General features: G+C 37.6%; 1 protein-coding gene and 1 pseudogene across 1 annotated transcript; one reads left to right on the top strand and one right to left on the bottom strand.

The window, feature by feature from the left end:
• Positions 1 to 334: 334 nt before the first annotated feature.
• LOC135721439 (uncharacterized) lies at positions 335 to 16413 on the bottom strand. Its single transcript, XM_065243685.2, has 3 exons — positions 16119 to 16413; positions 15674 to 15992; positions 335 to 3113 (listed from the first exon to the last, which is right to left on the bottom strand). The coding sequence occupies exons 1-3, from the start codon at positions 16272 to 16274 to the stop codon at positions 2074 to 2076; spliced, it is 1515 nt and encodes a 504-aa protein (XP_065099757.1). The 5' UTR covers positions 16275 to 16413; the 3' UTR covers positions 335 to 2073.
• A 3184-nt stretch (positions 16414 to 19597) lies between these two features.
• Positions 19598 to 21046, top strand: LOC135721445 (E3 ubiquitin-protein ligase TRIM35-like; annotated as a pseudogene).
• The last annotated feature ends 2724 nt before the right edge of the window (positions 21047 to 23770 follow it).

Genomic DNA, 23770 nt, shown 5'->3' on the forward strand with positions numbered 1-23770 from the left:
CCCCGGTTTTGAAGCCACGGTTCGGTTCATTTTCGGTACAGTAAGGGAGAAATGCAAACATTAAACTGCAGGTTGTTTATTACTTTAAACTTTTTTTTTACAATTTGTTTACACTTTTTTAAACACTTTATTAAAGTATAAAATATATATAAAATGAAAAAAATAATAAATAAAATACTACTGCAAAGTTATTTTTTACATTATTTTATAACAGAAGGTAACTCTTATCTTAACCTTCTCTTAAACTCTTAATACTTTCGGTGCACGTGCGCACCGTGCCGAAAGCCCTGAACCGAAACGGTCCGGTTCGAATACACGAACCGTTACACCCCTAATTTCAAGTGTTTATTTTTTTAAGTTTGATGATTACAATTGACAACTAAGGGAAATCCAAAATTCTGTATCTCAGAAAATAAGAATATTACTTAATACCAATAGAAAGAAAGGATTTTTAGAAAAAAGTGGTTCGTCAGACCATGTGAACTGATAAAGGCAGATGATGCCCCAAACTTAACCCTTTTGATCAAGAGGTTTGTCACCACCAACTTAATCCTGGTCATAGATTTGCTGTAACAAAGGATACATCAAATGTATTTGTAGTCAATAATTCAGATTTATGCAGAATAAATCCAAAATAAAAATTCATTAGCAAGTTAAGAGCATCATAATACAAAAGCCAATTCAAAACGATAAGCATAAATAAAGTTCATAATCAATCAGTTGTAATCATATCGAAGCATAAGGTTTTCCCCTTTATAAGTTCTCTGGTGTGACACTAAACTGACATCCAGGTACCTAAAAGATTATTAGGAACACCGGTTTAATTTCTCATTAATGCAATTATCTAATCAACCAATCACATGGCAGTTGCTTCAATGCATTTAGGGGTGTGGTCCTGGTCAAGACAATCTCCTGAACTTCAAACTGAAGGTGATTTAAGCAATTTTGAGCGTGGCATGGTTGTTGGTGCCAGACGGGCCGGTCTGAGTATTTCACAATCTTCTCACTACTGCGATTTTCACGCACAACCATTTCTAGGGTTTACAAAGAATGGTGTGAAAAGGGAAAAACATCCAGTATGCGGCAGTCATGTGGGCGAAAATGCCTTGTTGATGCTAGAGGTCAGAGGAGAATGGGCCGACTGATTCAAGCTGATAGAACAGCAAGCTGATAGAAGAGCAACTTTGACTGAAATAACCACTCGTTACAACCGAGGTATGCAGCAAAGCATTTGTGAAGCCACAACACGCACAACCTTGAGGCGGATGAGCTACAAAAGCAGAAGACCCCACCGGGTACCACTCATCTCCACTAAAAATAGGAAAAAGAGGCTACATTTGCACAAGATCATCAAAATTGGACAGTTGAAGACTGGAAAAATATTGCCTAGTCTGATGAGTCTCGATTTCTGTTGAGACATTCAGATGGTTTTCTTGGCACACTTTAGGCCCCTTAGTGCCAATTGAGCATCGTTTAAATGCCACGGCCTACCTGAGCATTGTTTCTGACCATGTCCATGCCTTTATGACCACCATGTACCCTCTGATGGCTACTTCAGCAGGATAATGCACCATGTCACAAAGCTTGAATTATTTCAAATTGGTTTCTTGTACATCACAATGACCCCCACAGTCAACAGATCTCAACCCAATAGAGCATCTTTGGGATGTGGTGGAACGGGAGCTTCGTGCCCTGGATGTGCATCCCACAAATCTCCATCAACTGCAAGATTCTATCCTATCAATATGGGCCAACATTTGTAAAGAGTGCTTTCAGCACCTTGTTGAATCAGTGCCACGTAGAATTAAGGCAGTTCTGAAGGCAAAAGGGGGTCAAACAGTGTTCCTTAAAATCCTTTAGGTGAGTGTAGTTGAAAGGCAGGGTGCACAATAAAAAGAAAAAGGATTTGGGCGAGTACCAAAGCACAGCACACTTGTAGCCAAGCTGCAGTTAGCGTGTCTACTAACCGACATTGTTGCCTGGGTTGCGTATGTGTGGGGCGGGTCTGTCAAAAGAAGGTCCAGATTCTATTGGGGTAATTGTTTAGGGGATTTCAAATGTCAACATTGACTTTCAGAGATCGTGCACCCTGCCTTTTAAACTCTTCTCACAAACACTAGAGTGATGAGATATCTCTCCAGTATGAACTCTGACATGAAATGGATCAGAGGAGCTCTTACCACAAAATCTCTTACCACCCTCATGGGATTTTAAGGAACGTAAACGAGTAAACGTCTTCTCACACCGAGAGCATTTGTAAGGTTTTTCACCTGTATGAGTTCTCTGGTGTGTTATTAAACCATCATGTCGACTGAAACTCTTGCCACAAACACTACAGTGATAAGGTTTCTCTCCGGTGTGAATTCTTTGATGGATTTTTAAGGGACCTGACTTAGGAAACCTCTTCTCACACTGAGAGCATTTGTAAGGTTTCTCTCCAGTATGAACTCTCTCATGGGCTTTTAAGTTGCCTGACTTAGTAAACATCTTCTCACACTGAGAGCATTTGTAAGGTTTTTCCCCTGTATGAATTCTCTGGTGTGACACTAAACTATCATGTCGACTGAAACTCTTCCCACAAACACTACAGAGATTAGGTTTCTCTCCATTATGAATTCTCTCATGGGCATTTAAGTTGCCTGACTTAGTAAACGTCCTCTCACACCGAGAGCATTTGTAAGGTTTTTCACCTGTATGAGTTCTCTGGTGTAACACTAAACTATCATGTCGACTGAAACTCTTTCCACAAACACTACAGTGATAAGGTTTCTCTCCAGTGTGAATTCTCTGATGAGTATCAAGAGTTTGTTTGCTGCCGAAATATTTGCCACATTCACTGCAGTGGAAAGACTTTTCACCACTGTGTGTCCTCATGTGAATTTTTAGCTGAGATAAGAAGTCAAAATTCTTCCCACACTGCTGACAGTCAAACTTTTTCTTTTTCTTTCTCTTCTTCTTCTCTCTGTGATCTTCTGAAGGAAGTTTCTCCTCTTGTAAGGTAGTAAAGTTGATCTCAGATGTCCTGCAGGTGAAGAGTTTCTGTTCTGTGTGTTTTCTTTCTTTTGATGTTGAGGACGTTATTTCTCCTCCAGAACATGAATCATTCCTCTCATCTGTAAGGAACACAATAATAAAAACATCTTACATCAGGAGAGTCAATTCATTTACTGTACCAGTTAAAGTTTCTGTACACCTGGTCATAAGATTTGTCTAGACGTAGAATTTACATCTGTTTTACCATCTAAGCGTAGCGGATGTCTGAGACTAGGTTTAGATTCATCAAGGACCAGCTCTTAATTATTTGAGGACATTTAAGTAGTTTTGATAAATGTTAACTCTTTCCCCGCCAGCCTTTTTTTTTAAAAGTTTCCCGCCAGCGGCAGCATTTTTTATTATTTTCACAAAAGTTTAATGCCTTCCAGAAAATTTTTTTCTTTAAAGTGAAAGTTCGGCCAAAAATTATATTAAACCCATGATTTACTCATTCCCAAGCCATCCGAGATGTCCATCATCATCTCCATTTTTTTAGACAAATATTTTCATTTATTTTAGAACATGTCTTAGATCTTTCAGGTGTTAAATGTAAAGTTACAGGGTCTGCTCCTTCAAGTCCAAAAAATGTGCATCCATCCTTAGATGCTCCCGCCCTCCATATTTTTGTCATGCGTCACTAAGAAAAGTGCGTACACGCTGATACTCTCTCCTGAATACAGAGGATGTTCAGTAAAACTATTACTGTAGAAAACACAATTCACTTATTAGGCTTAGATGTTGATGTTTTGTTCCATTTAAAAGTCACCATTATGGTGATCAGTGTTTGTTTTAGTTGAAATATTGACTTGAACAACAATTGTGACAATTAAATGAAAAATTTCTGGGTATTACCAAATTACAAATCTCATCCATGACTCCCAGCATGCACTGCTGCATGGATAAATAATGAACATTTTACCATTTTATTTACCACCATTGTTGAGATTCATACTCTGATTCTTGTGTGTAGGACTGGGCAATAAAATTATATTAAAACATATCATTGATGCACCTTTATGGATAACGATAGGAAAAAAGCGTTTAATATGACGCCTGTTAATGCATTGCTAAAACTGCATTGGACTACATTACATCACCGTTCCTCTAGATCTTAAATCAGCCTGACTAGACTAAAATTAAATGGGTTTAAATTAAATTTAATGTAGATTTCGTCAACTAAAATCTCTCGGGATATTTAGTTGACTAAAACAAGACTAAAACTAAATCAATTCATATGACTAAAATATGAATGAAACTAAATTAAATTTTAGTCAAAAGACTATGACTATGTTTAATCTGTGTTTGTTCTGCCATGTCGAAATATTGAGGTGTTTAATTTCTTTTCTATATTAGGAAGTAAAACCTCATAAATAAACGTTCTTGTTTTTTACTGACCTACAATATCTCTTTGTGTTGAGAATTAGTGCACCTTTGAGCCAACATTCAGTACGAGTAAAATCCTTAAGTACTTTTAAAATGGGTTACGTTAAGACTTAAACTCAAGTCGTATTTAAATTGGTGACTCTATTTTAGAGTACAACTTGGTGTGTTCAGCTGCCTTAAAACCTTTGGGTTTAATAATTTACTCTCAAGTCCATAGGCATAGCTTGACATTTGAGCTGTTTGACAATAAATATAAACAATAGTTATAATAAAGTTAATAGGTTTAATTAGAGATGCTCCGATCAGCATTTTTGGGGCCGATCACTGATTACCGATCACCAAGATCATGATCTGCCGATCGCCGATCAGTGCCGATCACAGAATGGCAGTGGAATGGGAATCTTTTATCTATAATCTAACAGAGTTTACACCATTTGTAGAAATGAAACTAACTATAAATTAGGTATATTATTGTTTTAATAGAGAATCAAATAAATAAGCAGAACAAATATTTCTTCTTGCAAAGAGAAATGTAATATGCCTTTAAAAAGGTTTATGTCTGTTAAAAGTAATTAAAATAAAACACTTCACAGTCTTTACTGTATGAATTAAATACACACGCATTCGTATGAAGTACAACAGTTTTTCACTGATGAGCAGAGAGTCATTTTATTGAGAAATGAATTAGGATACTGTAGCTTTAAGACGTGGGAGAGATCGTTCTCTTCACGTGCACTGATGACAGGCTGCTGTGTATTAGTGATGCAAAGTCCGATTCATTTCCGCGAACCGGCTCTTTTCGGACAGTTCGGCTCATTGAACCGGTTTTAAAAGCCGATTCAACGGTTGCTGATGTCATCAAGAAATGACATTGCTACGCATTTATTTTCTAATTACTTGTATCAATGAAACATTCAAATAAAGTCGTTTGTGTCAACACATTAAAGCATTCAAATAAAAAGTAGTTTTTTGTGAAGGCATAGCTGATTTATTGCCTTTCATTCATAAGTTAGTAATGTTTGTGTTCACAGTTTCAATCGCGGATTGTAAATGCCAGATACCAGTTTTGACTAGCCTACAACTTGAATAAGAAAAAGACACTTGTGCACAATTGCGGATGTGTAAGTATAAAGAATAAATAAACTTGTCTTTTAAACTCATTGGTCTTCCTTAAACAACTACAATATGATTTGCATGCACAATAAATCGTACTAAAACTAAAGCTTTTTAATAAAACAAGCATATCAAGAAACTAATAAAACAAGAATGGCTCGTTCAAATCCTCTGTGATTCACACGCAGTGTCAGCAACTCATCCGTCAGAATCATCGGCAATCCTCGCCTCGGCAATCATCGACAATCTTCGTTCGGTTCTTTTTTAGTTCGACGTGCTATTTCGGCTGTGCGTCCTGCGTCATCAACCCGGAACCTATGCCCAAAACTAAAGTTCGATTCAGTTCGATTTGTGAACCGGCTCGACCGGTTACTTCCTGAGAACCGGCTCAAAAGAACGATTCATTCGAGAACCTAATATCACTACTGTGTATGCGTGCGGCGGGTGTCCGCAAACAAGAGCAGCTGTGAGGAAAATGGAAGTTTAAACCTTCAAAACTTTAAAACGAATGCAAGTAATAAACTTTCGGCATGAGGATGCAATTGTCTGCGATAGATATGTGTTGTATACGCTGTTTGATAGGGATGTGAAGACGCATTGCGCTGAGGACCAGAGCGCGTCCTCATAGTCCGCAAACAAGAGCAGCTGTGAGGAAAAGGGATGTTTAAACCTTCAAAACTTTAAAACGAATGCAAGTAATAAACTTTCGGCACGAGGATGCAATTGTCCGCGATAGATATGTGTTGTATACGCTGCTCATTTGTAGCAGAGATGTGTGTGTTGCGAGTCCTCATAGAAAATACGCATATCTCTGTAAAGGCAGAGAGGGAAATCCAAATCTGCACGTCACACATGAGCAACGGGTTACAAAATGCTTGCACTGTGTAAAATGGTCTCTAATTGCAGCCGCATCAGGAACGCTATGATGACAAAAGTAAACAGAAAAATCGGCTCATGAGATCGGCAAATTTAGCAAGTGCCGATCGCGTCATTTAATGCCGTTATCGGCCGATTACGATCGGCGGCCGATCGATCGGAGCATCACTAGGTTTAATGCCTCACCCACTATATACACACACTGCAAGAACAAAAGATCTACTAGGGTTAGTTAATTTTAGGACCTTTTTTCACTTCTAATCACAGTAACAACAAACGGAAATTTCACTTTGAATCTTCACTATCAAAAATACAGATACAAAAGCTGTCACTGGGGCAGTACCTTATAAAAAAATGTCCTTGTGAATCATTTAGGTACAAATATGTACCTTTGAAGTACTAATATGTAGGGCTGTGACGATAACCGCGTCACCGCATCACCGCAGTAATGAGATGCCAACCGCGGTGCTGAGTTCATCATCGTCATCACCGCACTTTTTTATATTTTCTTTATTTTGCTGGTGAAAGTTACAGAAGTCATATGGTGTATGATATGAACTTGTAAGAATTTTGATTGATCCTGACCAAAAGGTCAGCCCTTCCTGGGAACACAGCATGGATGCCCGAGAGTGCAGTGTGTGTGCCCTGTAGGTGCCTGAGGCAGCAAGGACATCAAAAGAGAACTTTTTTGCAACACAACAAGTTTTCCTCCAGGACTCACGGCAGGGGACCAAGACCCCCAAAACACCCCTCTCGGGAACCAGAACTTTATCTCGAATACAGGAGACTCCCTGGAGAGTTACACTTGATTTTCAAACACCACATCTCCATACAACAACAGGATTCAATGTTAATCTGTGACAATAAACAAGTAAACGTAACCTAATGTTGGGAGACAACTCCTACCTTAGAGATGTTGACCAATCACCCACTGTATGTATATTAGGCAACACCCCTGAATTTTACAACAACCAATCAGAAGCAAACTCCTATATGCTTTGTCTCTCTGGATATTTAAGGGAATGATGTAAAATGGTTCGGCGGGTCTTTCTGTTCATGGAAATTCACCCCCATGATGCTGTATCTTTGATACAGCATCATGTATTTTATTTTACTTTGAGAAATCTGTAACCAGATATTCATCACTTGCCAGGTATGCATTATTCTCATTTGATTATATTTGTTTTCTCGTATTTGAATTGGAATGTGAATTGGCTTCTGAATTATGTTTTACCTACCTGGTTAATAAATTGTTATATTTGATTTTATTCTGTGTTGCTCGGTAAATGTTGACACTGCAAGTAATATCGTTGTATCCGTAGTTACCGTAAGGACTGAAATCAGGCTAGGATCGGCCCAATCCCAGCTAGATAGTGAATAATACATCAGCTGAGGATTTGTGAGATACGAATAGCAATTGGCGTTAGTTTAAGTGTACTTAGAAGCGTGGAGGCTGTGTTTCCGTTTAGAGTAACATTTCTGATTACTCTAAATAGGGTCAGCCTCAACCTCTGTTTATTTCAATGTTATTCTATTCATTAATCTTGATTAGAAATAATAATTGTAATAATTAAGTGTCACCTCTAAGGGGACTAAATAAAGTATGTTTAAAGTTGAGCACGCAGAAAGCGGCCGCTTAAGCGTATAGTCCAACCTCTGGCAGCGACCAACACTGATTCGCTTACGACCGTTGACCAGTATATTAATTATGAGGCCCGTACTAGGATCATGTGCGACTGTGAGAACCGAATGAACGAGTGTAATACCAGAGCTTTATCAGAATAAACAAACAAACATCCATCTAAATTCTGTAAGTTTTAAAAGTAATAATCCGATTTGTAATATAATATAAACTAAATCTTTGTCTTTGGAGTCAGATTAGAGATAAATATACCTAAATTACGTAACGCCAAAACGTCATCTGCAAAGCTCCGGAAAAGACCGAACGCGCTATTAATCCTTCCCATGCGGTTTGGACTTCGCCATTGGGCCAAACGGATGGATGGGGGATAAAATTTAGACCCCCTTACAAAGTGGTGATCCCGACGTGATATTCAACCAGTGAGAAAATCTTATCAAAATGTACAAAGTACGACTGATTTGATCCCTGGAGAATAAGAGTCTTTTCATGGAGCTAAAGGTTTGAACTTCTTCTATTTCTTCAGCTGATGTGGTAAGTCAATCTTTTCTTTGCCTTTTAAAATGTTTGAGGGAATGTTTTAAACATCCCACATTTATAAAATAGGTTGTAAATATACCTAATGTTAGACTGGAAATCAAATCCGGTGGGGCTTTAAGAATGAAATGAAACCACATTATTAGGAAATGCTGTGTAACGCTATATGAAGAATGAATTGCTTTGCTCTGTTAAGATCTTTTGTTTACGTGCCTACGGAAAACAAAAGATCGTCTCACATTGGAGTTAAATCATCCAAAATTTGTTCTGATTCTCAAACAAGGAAAACATCTAGAATCTAAATTTAAATCACCAAATTCTACACAATTGTTTATGTTGTGACAGTTAATGCACAACCTGGAAAGAGTGCCAAAATAACTTTTAACAATTGGGAAATGATGTTGGATGATTTAAACTACAATGCAATGAATGTGTTTGCATGTGAAGGGAGGACTTGGACAATTGATATGTGAAAAGCACACAGATAGTAAGATTTTTAAATGCTGCAAACATCAGTGTACAATCTATATTTGATGAATTAAGGTAATATTGTAATCAAGCTGGAGAATGAAGGAAATGAAGGAAATGTATGAATGATTGAAGGCAGCGTTGTTGGATTTAAAAATCCCCAATGCATAGAGAAATGTAACTGAATGCTGGACATTAAGCAAGTAGGGAAATTATTTTAAATGAGTTGTTGTGAGTGAGCCTTCTAAAAGATCACTCTGGATTGAATGAGAATAGAATGGACTCAGTAGGTCATATTACAATTACAAACCTCTAATTCAATGTAGTTCTCCATTGATGAGATACAATTAAGCAAAACCTAAAATTGTTGCAGGAAAATATAATGTTTTTCTAGGCCAACACAAATGGTCTTATCTCTCACTGTGAGACACCCAACTGAGATGAAAGGGCTTACCCCCACTCAGATAACGGGCTATCCATTGTTCCCAAGAGAGCACATTGTTTTTAAGAGAGACAATTGTCTGTAACCATATTTTTCCTTCTGTAAATCAATCTCAGTGTTATTTAAGAACTTGATAAACACCAGGACTGTTAAAAGTTCTTGGTTTAGTCTTTCCCTATGAGTCTGTGAAAATTGTTTAAAGACAGTTTTGTACAGCTTTATAGAGATGTGAAAGGCCACACAATTTTTAGTCTTGAAACTGTTGAAGGAATACATTAGCATGGACCAATGAAAATCTGTGCCTCACACCAGTCTGTCCAGGGCTGACACCTTTTCACATTCAAATATATTGATACAGGAACATCTTGCAAATTCAGACACACAAACATCAGTCTGGTAATCCTTAAGAGATCAGTAACGAATGTATTTTTAATTAATACTGTTTTTAATATAATATAATCTACATTGTGATCAAGTTGCAATATCCATTATATTGTCATGGCCAAACAGGCCTCAGATGGTAAAATGTGGTGTATTACATGTACTATATGGAGTAACTTGCACAGGCCAAACTCACAGAATTGGTCCACCACCCAGTTTGTCAAGGAGCGGGGTACGCTGTCACGTGCTGCCATGTTTTAACACAAAAAATTAATGTGACACTCATGATAGTGAACCAAATCTCCTTCACTGGAAATCTTTAACCCATTTTTTAATCCGATACAGAGGTCTATTTTAATCATTTGGTAACTAAACCTATGATAAATGCTGAACACATCAAACAAAAGAGTCCTTTTGGGTCAGAGATCTGAAGCAGTCAAAGGTGTGATGAGCTGATGAATTGCCCACAGGTCTGACTGAACTGAGCAACTTAAAATGAAGCCATTTGAGCTTATGGAAGTTCTCCAGCAGAAATGGAGTTTGAATGCTCACAGCAGACAGCAAGGGTTTAAATGCTATCACAGCTTAAAGTAATATGCTGTCGGACTACACTGCAATAGCAGTAGTCAATAAAAAAAAAACTCTGACCAAAGGATTTAAAACTAATTTAATCTCTGAAAATAAATTTGCAAAGTAATATGACAATGGTACATCTATTCCCTAATGACTGATCACCAAAAGAAGAAATTGTACCACATGTCTTAATGCAAATTGCATAAAGGGTTAAAAACTAAATTGCTTCTCTGTTTGTCCTTTATCAGGTTGAAAGCTGTAAATCCTGGCCAGAGATGTCTGGCCACATCAAGGACAACAAACTTTGCAGAAACACAACCTAAAAGTCTGGGATCTGGGTGTGAAGAAAATTCAAAGGCCATTTTACACCTCACTACACTATACCATCATGAATAGCGATGGCCTCGAAATTTGCAACACTAATTGTTAGAGATAAAATCCACCCATCTCCCAGTCACACAGTCACACACATACATACATGCATACGTATATACACACACACACATTTTCCAACGCAATCTTGCAACATATCTGGTATAGACGTAAAGACTATCCAGACCTAAACACCATGCAACACACCACACAACACATACTTACTATTAAAACATCAAATACCTAAACAATAATCTTACTGTTGTTGGGATACTTGTAAATCAGGGCCCATGATTTTCAACCTATCACTAACAACAGCACAAACATTGTCAAAATGATTGAACTTGAAGTGCGGGCATTTCTACTGATCAATCAAACAATTTACTCCACTCCTAAATATTTAAATGTGACTTAGTCAACAGATCACATACACCTATACACATATTTACATATCTCTACACCTGCCCATACACAAACACATAGAAGTCCGAGATTCTGAATCTTTAAATTTATGGACTACACATACTCATACACATGCCTATACATTACACGCATACATATACATCTACACAAAGGCACATACCTGTACACATACACATAGAAATCTAACAGATTCTGAATCTTCACTTGTACTCATGAACTCAACATGTTCTGAACATATTCTAAGTTTATCTTAGGCCTACAAGTTGTTTATGTGAGAAAATTGAGAGTATTTTTGAAAAAATTAATTATAGATGTGTGCAGGTTATGATTACAACTCTATGTGTCTACTATTATTATTATTATTATTATTATATATGGACTACAATGTCCATACCTAAATCTATTATAGCAGTATAATACTATCACTGTTATAGATACACCCTATAGTATGCATAACCAAATTTTACATTTTCAGTTTTTTATTTTCACTTGACCCAATACCTGAATGTTATTTTAACACCTTTTGGTTTGTAATTTTTTATTTTCACATGACCCAATATATGCATACCTGAAGGTTATTTTAACATTTTCTATGTTTTATTTTTATACAATCTATAATATGCATACCTGAAGATCATTTTAACAATCTCTGTTTTTATTTTCATATAATCTATAATATGCATACTTGAAGGTTATTTTAACATTTTCTGGGTTTTATTTTTATACAATCTATAATATGCATACCTGAAGATCATTTTAACAATCTCTGTTTTTATTTTCATATAATCTATAATATGCATACTTGAAGGTTATTTTAGAATTTTCTGGGTTTTATTTTTATAATATGCATACCTTAATGTTATGTTTTTATTGTTTTAACCTGATCTTTTGCATCCTCTCCTTGAATATCCAGAGACCAAGTACCTTTTTAATTCAGCTAAACTCTAAATACAACAGTGGGAAAGAATGATGGTAATTTTACAGATCAGATATATTTGACCCTATCGTACCACTTGCTCCTTTTACACATACACCTGGTGGGACTGGGTGTTCCGAGGGTGTGCCATTGGCAGTGCCCTGATCTTCACCTTCACCATGTTCCAGTACTGCACATCATGCACCTTTTCTGATGTACACAGGAATCCACACACGCTGCCCTTGCCCTCAGCCCACTGCAGATACCTGTGTCCTCACCCCACTGCAGATACCTGTGCCCTCACCCCACTGCAGATATCTGTGTTCCAAAGACTCTAAAAAAAAAAAAAAACTCTTTGCTTTGTCTGACCCCGCAGGTACCCTATTACAATTCACCTGCGGGGCCAAGCGGGGAAATACTGTAAGAATTTTGATTGATCCTGACCAAAAGGTCAGCCCTTCCTGGGAACACAGCATGGATGCCCGAGAGTGCAGTGTGTGTGCCCTGTAGGTGCCTGAGGCAGCAAGGACATCAAAAGAGAACTTTTTTGCAACACAACAAGTTTTCCTCCAGGACTCACGGCAGGGGACCAAGACCCCCAAAACACCCCTCTCGGGAACCAGAACTTTATCTCGAATACAGGAGACTCCCTGGAGAGTTACACTTGATTTTCAAACACCACATCTCCATACAACAACAGGATTCAATGTTAATCTGTGACAATAAACAAGTAAACGTAACCTAATGTTGGGAGACAACTCCTACCTTAGAGATGTTGACCAATCACCCACTGTATGTATATTAGGCAACACCCCTGAATTTTACAACAACCAATCAGAAGCAAACTCCTATATGCTTTGTCTCTCTGGATATTTAAGGGAATGATGTAAAATGGTTCAGTGGGTCTTTCTGTTCATGGAAATTCACCCCCATGATGCTGTATCTTTGATACAGCATCATGTATTTTATTTTACTTTGAGAAATCTGTAACCAGATATTCATCACTTGCCAGGTATGCATTATTCTCATTTGATTATATTTGTTTTCTCGTATTTGAATTGGAATGTGAATTGGCTTCTGAATTATGTTTTACCTACCTGGTTAATAAATTGTTATATTTGATTTTATTCTGTGTTGCTCGGTAAATGTTGACACTGCAAGTAATATCGTTGTATCCGTAGTTACCGTAAGGACTGAAATCAGGCTAGGATCGGCCCAAACCCAGTTAGATAGTGAATAATACATCAGCTGAGGATTTGTGAGATACGAATAGCAATTGGCGTTAGTTTAAGTGTACTTAGAAGCGTGGAGGCTGTGTTTCCGTTTAGAGTAACATTTCTGATTACTCTAAATAGGGTCAGCCTCAACCTCTGTTTATTTCAATGTTATTCTATTCATTAATCTTGATTAGAAATAATAATTGTAATAATTAAGTGTCACCTCTAAGGGGACTAAATAAAGTATGTTTAAAGTTGAGCACGCAGAAAGCGGCCGCTTAAGCGTATAGTCCAACCTCTGGCAGCGACCAACACTGATTCGCTTACGACCGTTGACCAGTATATTAATTATGAGGCCCGTACTAGGATCATGTGCGACTGTGAGAACCGAATGAACGAGTGTAATACCAGAGCTTTATCAGAATAAACAAACAAACATCCATCTAAATTCTGTAAGTTTTAAAAGTAATAATCCGATTTGTAATATAATATAAACTAAATCTTTGTCTTTGGAGTCAGATTAGAGATAAATATACCTAAATTACGTAACGCCAAAACGTCATCTGCAAAGCTCCGGAAAAGACCGAACGCGCTATTAATCCTTCCCATGCGGTTTGGACTTCGCCATTGGGCCAAACGGATGGATGGGGGATAAAATTTAGACCCCCTTACAAACTATACACAAAAGTCATTGTTAATCATAATTTACTGCTCTCCGCACAAGGGGGAGGGACGGTGCATTAAACATATATAGGGGTTTATTATGTGCGCATGTCTTATAATTGTTATTTAATTACTTAGTTTCAGTACTTAAATACACACAATAGCCTACTGTCACAGGCGCAATCTTCTTAAACATGAAGCCATTAATTTAAGCGCGTCATGCCCAGGTGCTCTGATATTTATTGCATGCCATGGAACTGTACCAACTCACTCACTGCGCGAATAACAAAATCTCAAGTGCAAGGAAATCTCACAGCCACGCGCATTACATTATTCAGGTGCAAGAAGGTCACCGGGCAGCACGAAATGCGCGTTGGTACTGATAATAATAGCATAATTATTTAAAACTATAATGGTCAAACATGCCAACTATAGTTATGAAGGCTAGCGCGGTCGGCTGTAGACCTATATGTCTGACTATCGTAGCGAGGAAATGCCACTATCTAAAATCACATCTTGTGATTATTAACTATCATGTGGCGTTTGTCGGACTTGGGAGCACCAAACATACCTTTAGTAAAGCATTAAACTTCAGACCAGCAACGACAGTTGGAAATCTCCAAGACTTTTGCGAGAGGAGCAAAGTACCATAGTGACATCAGTCAGGCAGGTGAGGGCTTACTGACCGCGTGACCCGTTAATGCTGTAAACTAATTTCTCCAGCTCGGGATCAAAAAAGTTTTATTATCTTCTTGATTATGTAAATGGACAGCAGTAATTTAAAGCATTGATTGGAGTATCCATAAGTTTTGCGCAGTTATTTACGGGATGATGCAATACGTTACTTCGTTTCGTATCTGCTTTGAAAAATTATAATTAAACATATTAACTATAGTAACATGAAATAGTATTTATTTTCGTTTCTTTTGAGTTTAATATGAATTATGGAACAGTTTTTGTCATTGTTCGTAACCCATTTTATTGTGCAATAAATTATTTAACGTTCAACCCGTTGCGTTTGGAGGAGTGCGTTATATGCACGGAGTTTTCCCCGAAAAACACTCTAAAAATGTCTAAAGAAATTGGAATCAAGGTTTTGCTTACAAGAAACAATGTTAAGCTCGGCATGTTCTTTCTAGTTTTTTTCAGGTTGCTATTGTATGAAATGTATTGTACAAAATGGGTTATAAACGATGACAAAAAATTATATAATTATTATATATATTATATATAAAAATATATATTTGTATTGCTATATATATATATATATATATATATATATATATATATATATATATATATATATTATACCTATGGAAATAAATATTATTTTATGTTGTTATTGCTAATATAATTTGTTGTTTTAATAATAAATAAGAAGACGTTTCCGATGCTTTGCGGGGGTGGGGGGTTGTGCTTTTGGGCTTTGGGGGTTACTGTTGTGCGGTTAACCGCATAACCGCATGATTTTTTTTATGCTTCACCGCGGTGAGAAAATATCCTAACCGTCACAGCCCTACTAATATGCACCCTTTGGGTAGAAAATTTTAATTTTTAAAAGGGTTCTGTCATAGTAACAACTTGTGTACCTTTATTTCTGAAAGTGTTCAGTGAAAATACAACACAAAGAAACATACCTGAAGGAATAAAATCATCCCCACAGCCCTCATTTTCATCATCATGATCTTCCTCTTCTGTAGGTTCATTTTTTATTTCTGTGGGTTCAGTTTTGATCTTCATCATGAGGTTCCTGAAGTCAATGAGTTTGATTGAACACATCTTGAGTTTGGTGTGCAGGATCTGCTGCTGTTCTCCAGCGTTACAGACAGAATCCAGAGACTCTGTGGAGGTTTGATGATCCTGTAAGCCCTCATTATTGTCACACACTGTTGTGTCCTGAGCATCTGTGGACTTTGACTCAGTATAACAGAGTAAAGACAGACTGAGATCTGAGTCCTGTGTGGAAGACACAGACACACACAGACAAACACGGGCACAGACACACGGACGCGCACACAGAGTAAGATTATAAATGATTTGATGTTGTCAAACAGGTAAAGGATGTTTATAAGCTGTACAAACCTCTCTCTTCAGTCCTTCATCTCCTCTTAACCTCAGCTTTGTCTCCAGTAACGCCACCTCTTTCTTCAGCTGAGAGATTTCTGTGATGAAATCATCAATATCCAGCATGGACAGATCAGTTCCTACTGATTTACAGCACATCTCATCTCTCATCATCAACACTAAAATACACAGAGACAAGACTCTGTTTAAACACTCAAGAGAGAAAAACACCGAGGATACACAAACACATCAAACGTGAGCTCTTTCTTTCTTTCTTTCTTTTTTTAGTGGGTTTATCGGCGGACTAAAGAGCTGCAGCGCCTCCTGCTGTACTGGAGAGAGAAGACACTGCTCTGTTTCTCATTTGTCTTTGAAATAAATCGTATTTTAAGGGTATAAACATGCATGTCAATATTATAATGGTTAATGTATTGTGATGAATTTTTTATTATGATTATATTAATTATTGGGCTTTATAAATCTGCTGCTGTTATGTTAAAGTCATAATTTATGATTATTAAAGCTGTTTGTGTTGATGCAATGTCATCTCTTACTGGCTGTAAACATCACAAACATCAACATTTCTGTGTTTTATATTTAAAGCTCTGAAAGTAATAATCTTTGAATATCAGTTCAGGTGTAATGACACATTTTTGACTATCATGATTTTCCTACTATGATTAGGGTTCAGTGTGGAGGAGATGGCAGGATATTTATGATGGGCTTCACCCAGAAATGCCTCATATTAAAATTCTTTACAGGACGACATATATTGATATATATTATACAATAGTTGGTCAGTACTTATGCTGGGAAAATGTTACATACCCAAATCAAAATACATATAAGTAAAGCCTTTATTTTGTGCATTTCATAATTATTTAATTTTTTATACTAAAGCCCTTAAAATATGCAAAACTAAAATGCAATTAAATATTTCTCCATTATAAAAATCAAAAGCCCTGGCTCTTGAAATGTGTTTTTTTCATACTTATATCAGATTTATTCTGCTTTGCTTGCTGTATGCGCCTGTTCCTTACATTACAATTTAAATGTGTTTAATTATGTATTTATATTTTGGTGCCATGTTTTTTTTACATGATGGCCGTTTCTCAAACGGAAGTCCGCATCCTACGGTGGACGAGAAACAGCCAATAAGTGTTGAATAAAGAAAAGTTCAGTGTGGATGCGGAATTGAAGAATATGGACCAATCAGATAGCAGCCACTCCAGCGAATCAGGAGCAAGATTTGGAAAAAAATTTAATGGCTCTATTGGTTTAAACAAATTGAGCATAGAAACTTATAATGTACAAAGCCTTTTAGGAAGATAATTAAGAACATTGACGGAAGTATAAAGTCATTATAACATTTATTAAAGAAATCCGGCTATACGCGATAATTTTGTTTCTTGCATATCTGTGCTCCTCACTCCAGTTCAGTAGGTGGCGGTATTAAACTGAAGAAGAAGAAGTGTTGATTAGGGATTAGGCAGCGTTTGTGTTTGTTAGCGTTTTGCATTCTCCACAGCTGTTTCTCAATATGCGTTCTTGTCTGTACTTGTGTTCTTGTGGACTTGTGAAACGTCATCAGTCGCGGCCCAAGTACTGTTCCAATTTAAAGTTCGCATCAAGCCCAAGTTCACATAAAATCCCCGGATGTGTTCTTGATCCGCCCATTTTATCGAGGATGTATCAGAGGAGACTTGTGTGGACTTATGACAGCGAAGTTTCCCAGAATGCATTTCGCGTCAGGAGTTCGTTCTTCCGAGGCCCTAGCCGTTTCTCAATGTCAAGGAAACTTCCTTGGCAGGACTAGTCCTTACAAGTCACTTCCTTCAGAGGCTAGGCGAGGCTCCTCTTAAGCATTCGGAGAAGACGTTAAATGGAACAGGCTAGCAAGTGCACGTCACTACGTCATTGCGTGATTGAAAGGTGTGCTTTCGGTGCTGCGCGCATAGGATTGTGGGTGATTTCAGCGCGTGAAGAGCGCGAAGGATACAAATTTGCATCCTTTCCTGTATATGGGATATTTCTCAAACGAAGGACTCAGTCCTTGGCTGACATTTCGAGGATCCTCGACATTGGAACAGTCCTTTGACGGACGTCGATGACGTAGCATCCTCGAAATTCTAGCTTCCGAGGATCCTTCCTTGACATTGAGAAACGGCTCGTGTCCCAATATTCACACTAAGCCCTAGGTCTTCCTCGAAGTGGACACTTGTTGAAAGTGCACTTAGCAGAGTAAGTGCGCAAGGGCCCGAAGCGGTGAAGAGCAGAATTGGGACAGTTTGGCACACGTCACTATCTACGTCACTTCTGTCGTGATCTGGGGCTGGATTTACGAAAACATTCTTGAGACAAAAAAATAGGAAAGTAGTTTAGATAAATTATAAGAAGTTCGTAAGAATGTTTCTAAGTGCAATTCTCAAACACTTCTTAATATTCTCAAATATTTACATAAGAATATCTTAAATATTTGTCTTAAGAGTAAAATGACAAGCTTTGAAATGAATTATTCTACCCTGCTCATAAGGTTATCCGTCCATTCATCTTTTTACCACCTAATCATTAACGCGATATATTCTACATAAATGAGTGATGTGTTAAGACTATAGAAGATGTAATTTGCTGTTGCAACAGAGACCAGCTACTGTATGAAGGCGGTGCAGTGAGTAAATATCATTCCCTAATCTCCCAATCGGTCCATCCTGCGGGTGCTTCACTCTACGTTCCCGGTTCTATCTCTCACACGTCCGCATGACAGAGATGGACGCGGAGGGTGGTGAAGTTTGCCCGGGCTTTCGGAGCGTTCGACTCACATGGTGGATCGATTGCTGGTTTGACTCCCGCTCAGAGCGTTTTCCAGCTGTTTCACAATAAATGTACTATAAAATGTTAGCTAATATTATCACTAATACGTATGTGTTTTGTGACACAATAACTGAAGTAAGCCATTAAACTCTATTATTTTTGGAATTAGGAAATTCCTCATTAAACTAATCTTTGTGAAGTAAACATTTTAAATGTTTTTTCTCTGAGTTTTGCCGGTGTCCGACCATAGCAACCGTTTTGCTCCCTCATTGGTTAGCTGTTCGAAATGTCAGGACACTACAAGGATTCTGGGTAATAGCCCATAGCAAAGTGCGGTTTGATGCGCACTTGCGAAAGGGGTGCATTAAGTGCACTTATGATCCCCCTGGAGAGCACCATTAGAGAATCGGGACACCCTACTACGGTCTTGCACCCGTTAGCGTGAGCGCGCATTGAGGGGCACAAGGGCAGAAGTGCGTATATTGGGACAGGGCCCGAGTCTGAACTTGCAAGTTCGAACTACGAAGGACACAAGTCCGAGTTCGGCGTACTTGGTTTTGAGAAACGGCTCATATGTTTTTCTGCAGTTTTTTGATGGTGTTAATGTTTATCTGCGATTTGTTTGATTTACAAATGTAGTAAACTGAAAATGAAACTTTGAAGGATTTTGATGAGAAGTTAAAAAAATGGCATCTAAATCTTTTTCTGAGGAGGATTTCTCTTTTGCTGTGTGCTGTGATATTTTTATTAATCCTGTTGTGTTGTCTTGTAGTCACAGTACCTGTAAAGACTGTATTCAGAGATTCTGGGAAAGTAAAGGATTTCAAGAATGTCCAGTTTGCAGGAAACGATCTTTAAGGGATGAACCTCCAATAAATTTAGCTTTGAAGAACTTGTGTGAGACTTTCTTAAAGGAGAGAAGTCAGAGATCTTCATCAGTTTGTCATCTTCACAAATGAAGCTGTCATTGATAATAAGGTCTGATCAATAATATTCAATACATGTAATCACATTAATAACATCAAGAACTGATAGACATCTTCACAATGACAAATAAATAACAATAATGTTGATTTCTTTCAGGAGAAACTCAAAACGGCATTAAGACCCTTACAGGAGGAACTGGAAATGTTCTTATATATTAAGAAAACTTTGGACAAAACTGCAGAACATATAAAGGTTTGAATGAAACATAATGTGAATCAAGGTTGTACAACACAAGTATTTTGTAAATGTATTTATTGATCCAGACCTGATTCAGTCATTATATGTTTCTGTGTGAAATGTGTTTTGTATCAGATTCAGGCTGAACGCACAGAGAAGCAGATTCATGAAGAGTTTGAGAAACTTCACCAACTTCTACATGGTGAAGAATCAGTCAGAATAACAGCACTGAGAGAGGAAGAGGAGCAGAAGAGTCAGAGGATGAAGGACAAGATTGAGAAGATGAGCAGTGAGATTTCATCTCTTTCACACACAATCAGAGTCATAGAGAAGCAGATGACAGCTGAAGATGTTTCATTCCTACAGGTGAGAAGAAAGAACTTCAATCTTCATTCTACAAATCTATGATTGTCATTTTCAAACATTCAAGTGAAATGTAATGAATAATCTGCATGTGTGTGTTTTTAACAGGACTTTAAGAGCACAATGGGGAGGTTTGTATTGTGTTTGCTGTTTCTCTCAGTGATTGTGAATCTAAACTCACAGCAGAATCTCAGACTCCTGAATGTTCTTCCAGAGTTCAGTGTAGAACGTCAGATCCAGAGGACATCTCAGGAATGATGATCAATGTAGCAAAACATCTCAGCAACCTGAAGTTTACTGTCATACACAAGATGAAGGAGAAAGTTGAATACAGTGAGTACAAAATACAACACTGACTTCAGATTTACTCTCATCATCAACATTTTTCGGAAGAGTTCCAGTGACTTTGGACCCAAACACTGCTCACCGTAAACTCTTTCTGTCTGATGATCTGACCAGTGTGAGACTCAGTAAAGATGCAGCGCTGCTTCCTGATTATCCAGAGAGATTTGATTCGTCTCTATGTGTTTTGGGTTCAGAGAGCTTTAACTCAGGGATTCACTGCTGGGATGTTCAGGTTGGAGACAACTAGGGTTGTAACGGTATACCGGTATGACGGTATACCATAGGGGTGGGCAAAAAAATCGATTCTTAGATGAATCGCGATTCGGACGTGGGCCGATTCTGAATCGATTCACAAATGTCAAGAATCGATTCTTAAATGTTAGTTTACAAAATAACGTCACGTTATCAGAACCAAAAGGCGGAACTCAACTGGGGGAGCGGTGATGCACACGGACAACTTAAGAGAGCGCGCCCTGCAAGAGCGCATAGCCGTGCTTACAAGAGCAGAAGAGAAAGAACACTTTAAATGCTTGTAGGTAGGGATGGGCATGATTAATCGACGATCGATAATTGATCGTTAGGAATTTAGTCGATGACGTTAATTTGTTATTGATTAATCTAATACTTTTTTTATCTAATGCAGGTTGCGTAGCCTAGCGTAGCGTGTGTCTTGAAGCAATTAAATGAATTTCACTGTGTGGCAGCAATTCAACATTTTACCACCAGGGTGCAATATTTGACATCATACTTTGTTATCTGTGACCTTCCGTTTTGATTTCAACAAAATAATCATGAAGAGGTCATGATTTTTTGGAACAAATGAAGTCTCTGTTTAAGAATGTGGCTCGCAGCTGCAGGTTCCGCTGCTTTAGAGCACCGCATATTCAAGCGCATATATGTTCCGTTTGTCTAACTAAATGTAGTTTAACTGTTTGCCACAAGTTGATCTTGTAATAAAGGTCTCATGGAGGAAAACACGCTGTATTTTTGTATTCAACATTATTGAATTATAAAAGTTAAATAATAATTTTTTATGATAAAAATATTAATGATTAATCGATAGTCGATCGTTAATTCTCCCGACAATCGACTAAAAAAATTTAATTGAATGCCCATCCCTACTTGTAGGACTATACTGCATATATCTCTACATTGAATTTAGGGCTGTCACCATTACTCTATTCTTTTTGAGGAGTTTTAAAAAAAAATCCATGTCGAGTACTCCTTAAAATAGCGGAGATGCGGTTTAGTGAAACAAACAGTATCAGAAGCATACAAATCAGCGCTACGCTGCCTCTCTCTCCCTCTCGTTTGCTCACTCACACACACCGTGCGTGTGAATCAGCAACTGCGTGAGGCAAGAATGCGCATCCATGTGAATTTTGGAAGTTAAAGACGACTGAGCTGCAGTGGCATGGCAAAACACATTTGAGAAGAAAGGCGCAGCAACTCAAAAAGACCTGCATGTTTCACAATTACTCCAAAAGACCATAATGACAATTTTTCGCGTGGAGCAGCAGTTGTGCGATCTACCGGCATTGCCTTTGCGATCGACGTATTGTACACCCCTGCCCTAAACCATCCGCAGACTGTTTAGATATAACATATACTTCTGTAAAAATATGCACATAGTTTGTTATTCAGTCGCTGGGTGCGCTGCATTATATAAATACAGTAATACTGCCAATCACTGTGTATAATGATGATGATTAGACGCTTAACGTTCGTGGAAGTTAATGCCGGTTAACATATAGAATTAATATGTCACGTTAAATTAATATTTTTACTGGTTTTAATGTCTTACAACAGAAACAGGACATGTATGTATATAAGAATGACATTATTTATCCCTAGTTGCATTAAAGTACAGTATATGACAGTTCAGAGACTAGCAAAAGCGCAAACATTAACCTGGCTTTGAAAGCAAATGCGACGTAATGACGTCACAGATATGCAAATTAGTACGTCAAGAATCGATTCTGAATCGAATCGGGACCCTAAGAATCGATTCTGAATCGATTCATGAGGGTCCAAGCGATTCCCACCCCTAGTATACCATGATATTAACATGCACAATTATCAGTCCATAAACATTTGCTTAATACCGGTTTTGGAAAAAAATATAATAAAGGAAATCTCATCTGTGCTTCTGCGCATATATTCTTCATTTCACATGACTGCTAGACACCACTCATATAGTTTTTCTCGGTACAGCAGAGAAAATTTCATGGCCAAAGAACACAAAATCTAACCTCTATCCCCCGCTAAGGAAAAGTTAAAATGTGCATTATGGGAATACTTTGGGTATCCCAAAAATGAGTATGTGTTGTCCTTAAAGATGGATATCCAGTTTGCAAGAAATGTGGACGAAGAGTGGCTGCAAAAGGAGAAAATACGTCGAACATACCATATCCGCAAACACATCCCTCTGTACAGCTAAAGGTGTGTTTTGTTTATAATTTAAAGCAGTATTATTTCTGTGATACAGAGGGCATCCCAAAATCCAGTCATGAAAATCGGCCATAAATCGGAAACGGATGTGTGTTTAATTTTTGGCCGAAAATTAAATAAAGCTGTTATATAAATAAATAAAGCTGTTATATAAATAAATAAAGCTGTTATATAAATGCACCTCTGAAGTGAACTGTCTTCAGAAAAGTTTTGATGGCATTTTCTTGTCGTTTAATCTCAGTATAATGCCTGATAAAGCGCTGTTTATAAGCGCACATGTCTGTTTTGTTTACATGTGAATGCTGGGAACCTCTCGCTCTCAGTCTCGTTCTCTTAAAACACTAAAGCACATTTAAGTGATTTATATTACAAGTCAATTTTAAGTTGATTATACATAGGTGATATCTAAAGAGAAATAACTTATTTCTTATTTTGTTCAAATGAGTGATGCAGCTTTATTTTCTTCTTTTTTTTTCAAAAGTTTTTTTTTGATATATCTGTTTTCATTCATTTAAGGGTCATTATAGCTGATGATT

This window comes from Paramisgurnus dabryanus, chromosome 18 (genome assembly GCF_030506205.2).
Source record: "Paramisgurnus dabryanus chromosome 18, PD_genome_1.1, whole genome shotgun sequence".
Lineage (NCBI taxonomy): Eukaryota > Metazoa > Chordata > Actinopteri > Cypriniformes > Cobitidae > Paramisgurnus > Paramisgurnus dabryanus.

Bases quoted from the DNA above. Each gene is read 5' to 3' on its own strand.
- LOC135721439 (XM_065243685.2), bottom strand. From the start codon at position 16,274: ATGATGAGAGATGAGATGTGCTGTAAATCAGTAGGAACTGATCTGTCC. The intron at 15,993-16,118 runs GTTTGTACAGCT...TCTTCCACACAG, and splicing joins ATGAAGGACTGAAGAGAGAG to GACTCAGATCTCAGTCTGTC. The intron at 3,114-15,673 runs GTATGTTTCTTT...TGTTCCTTACAG, and splicing joins GGATGATTTTATTCCTTCAG to ATGAGAGGAATGATTCATGT.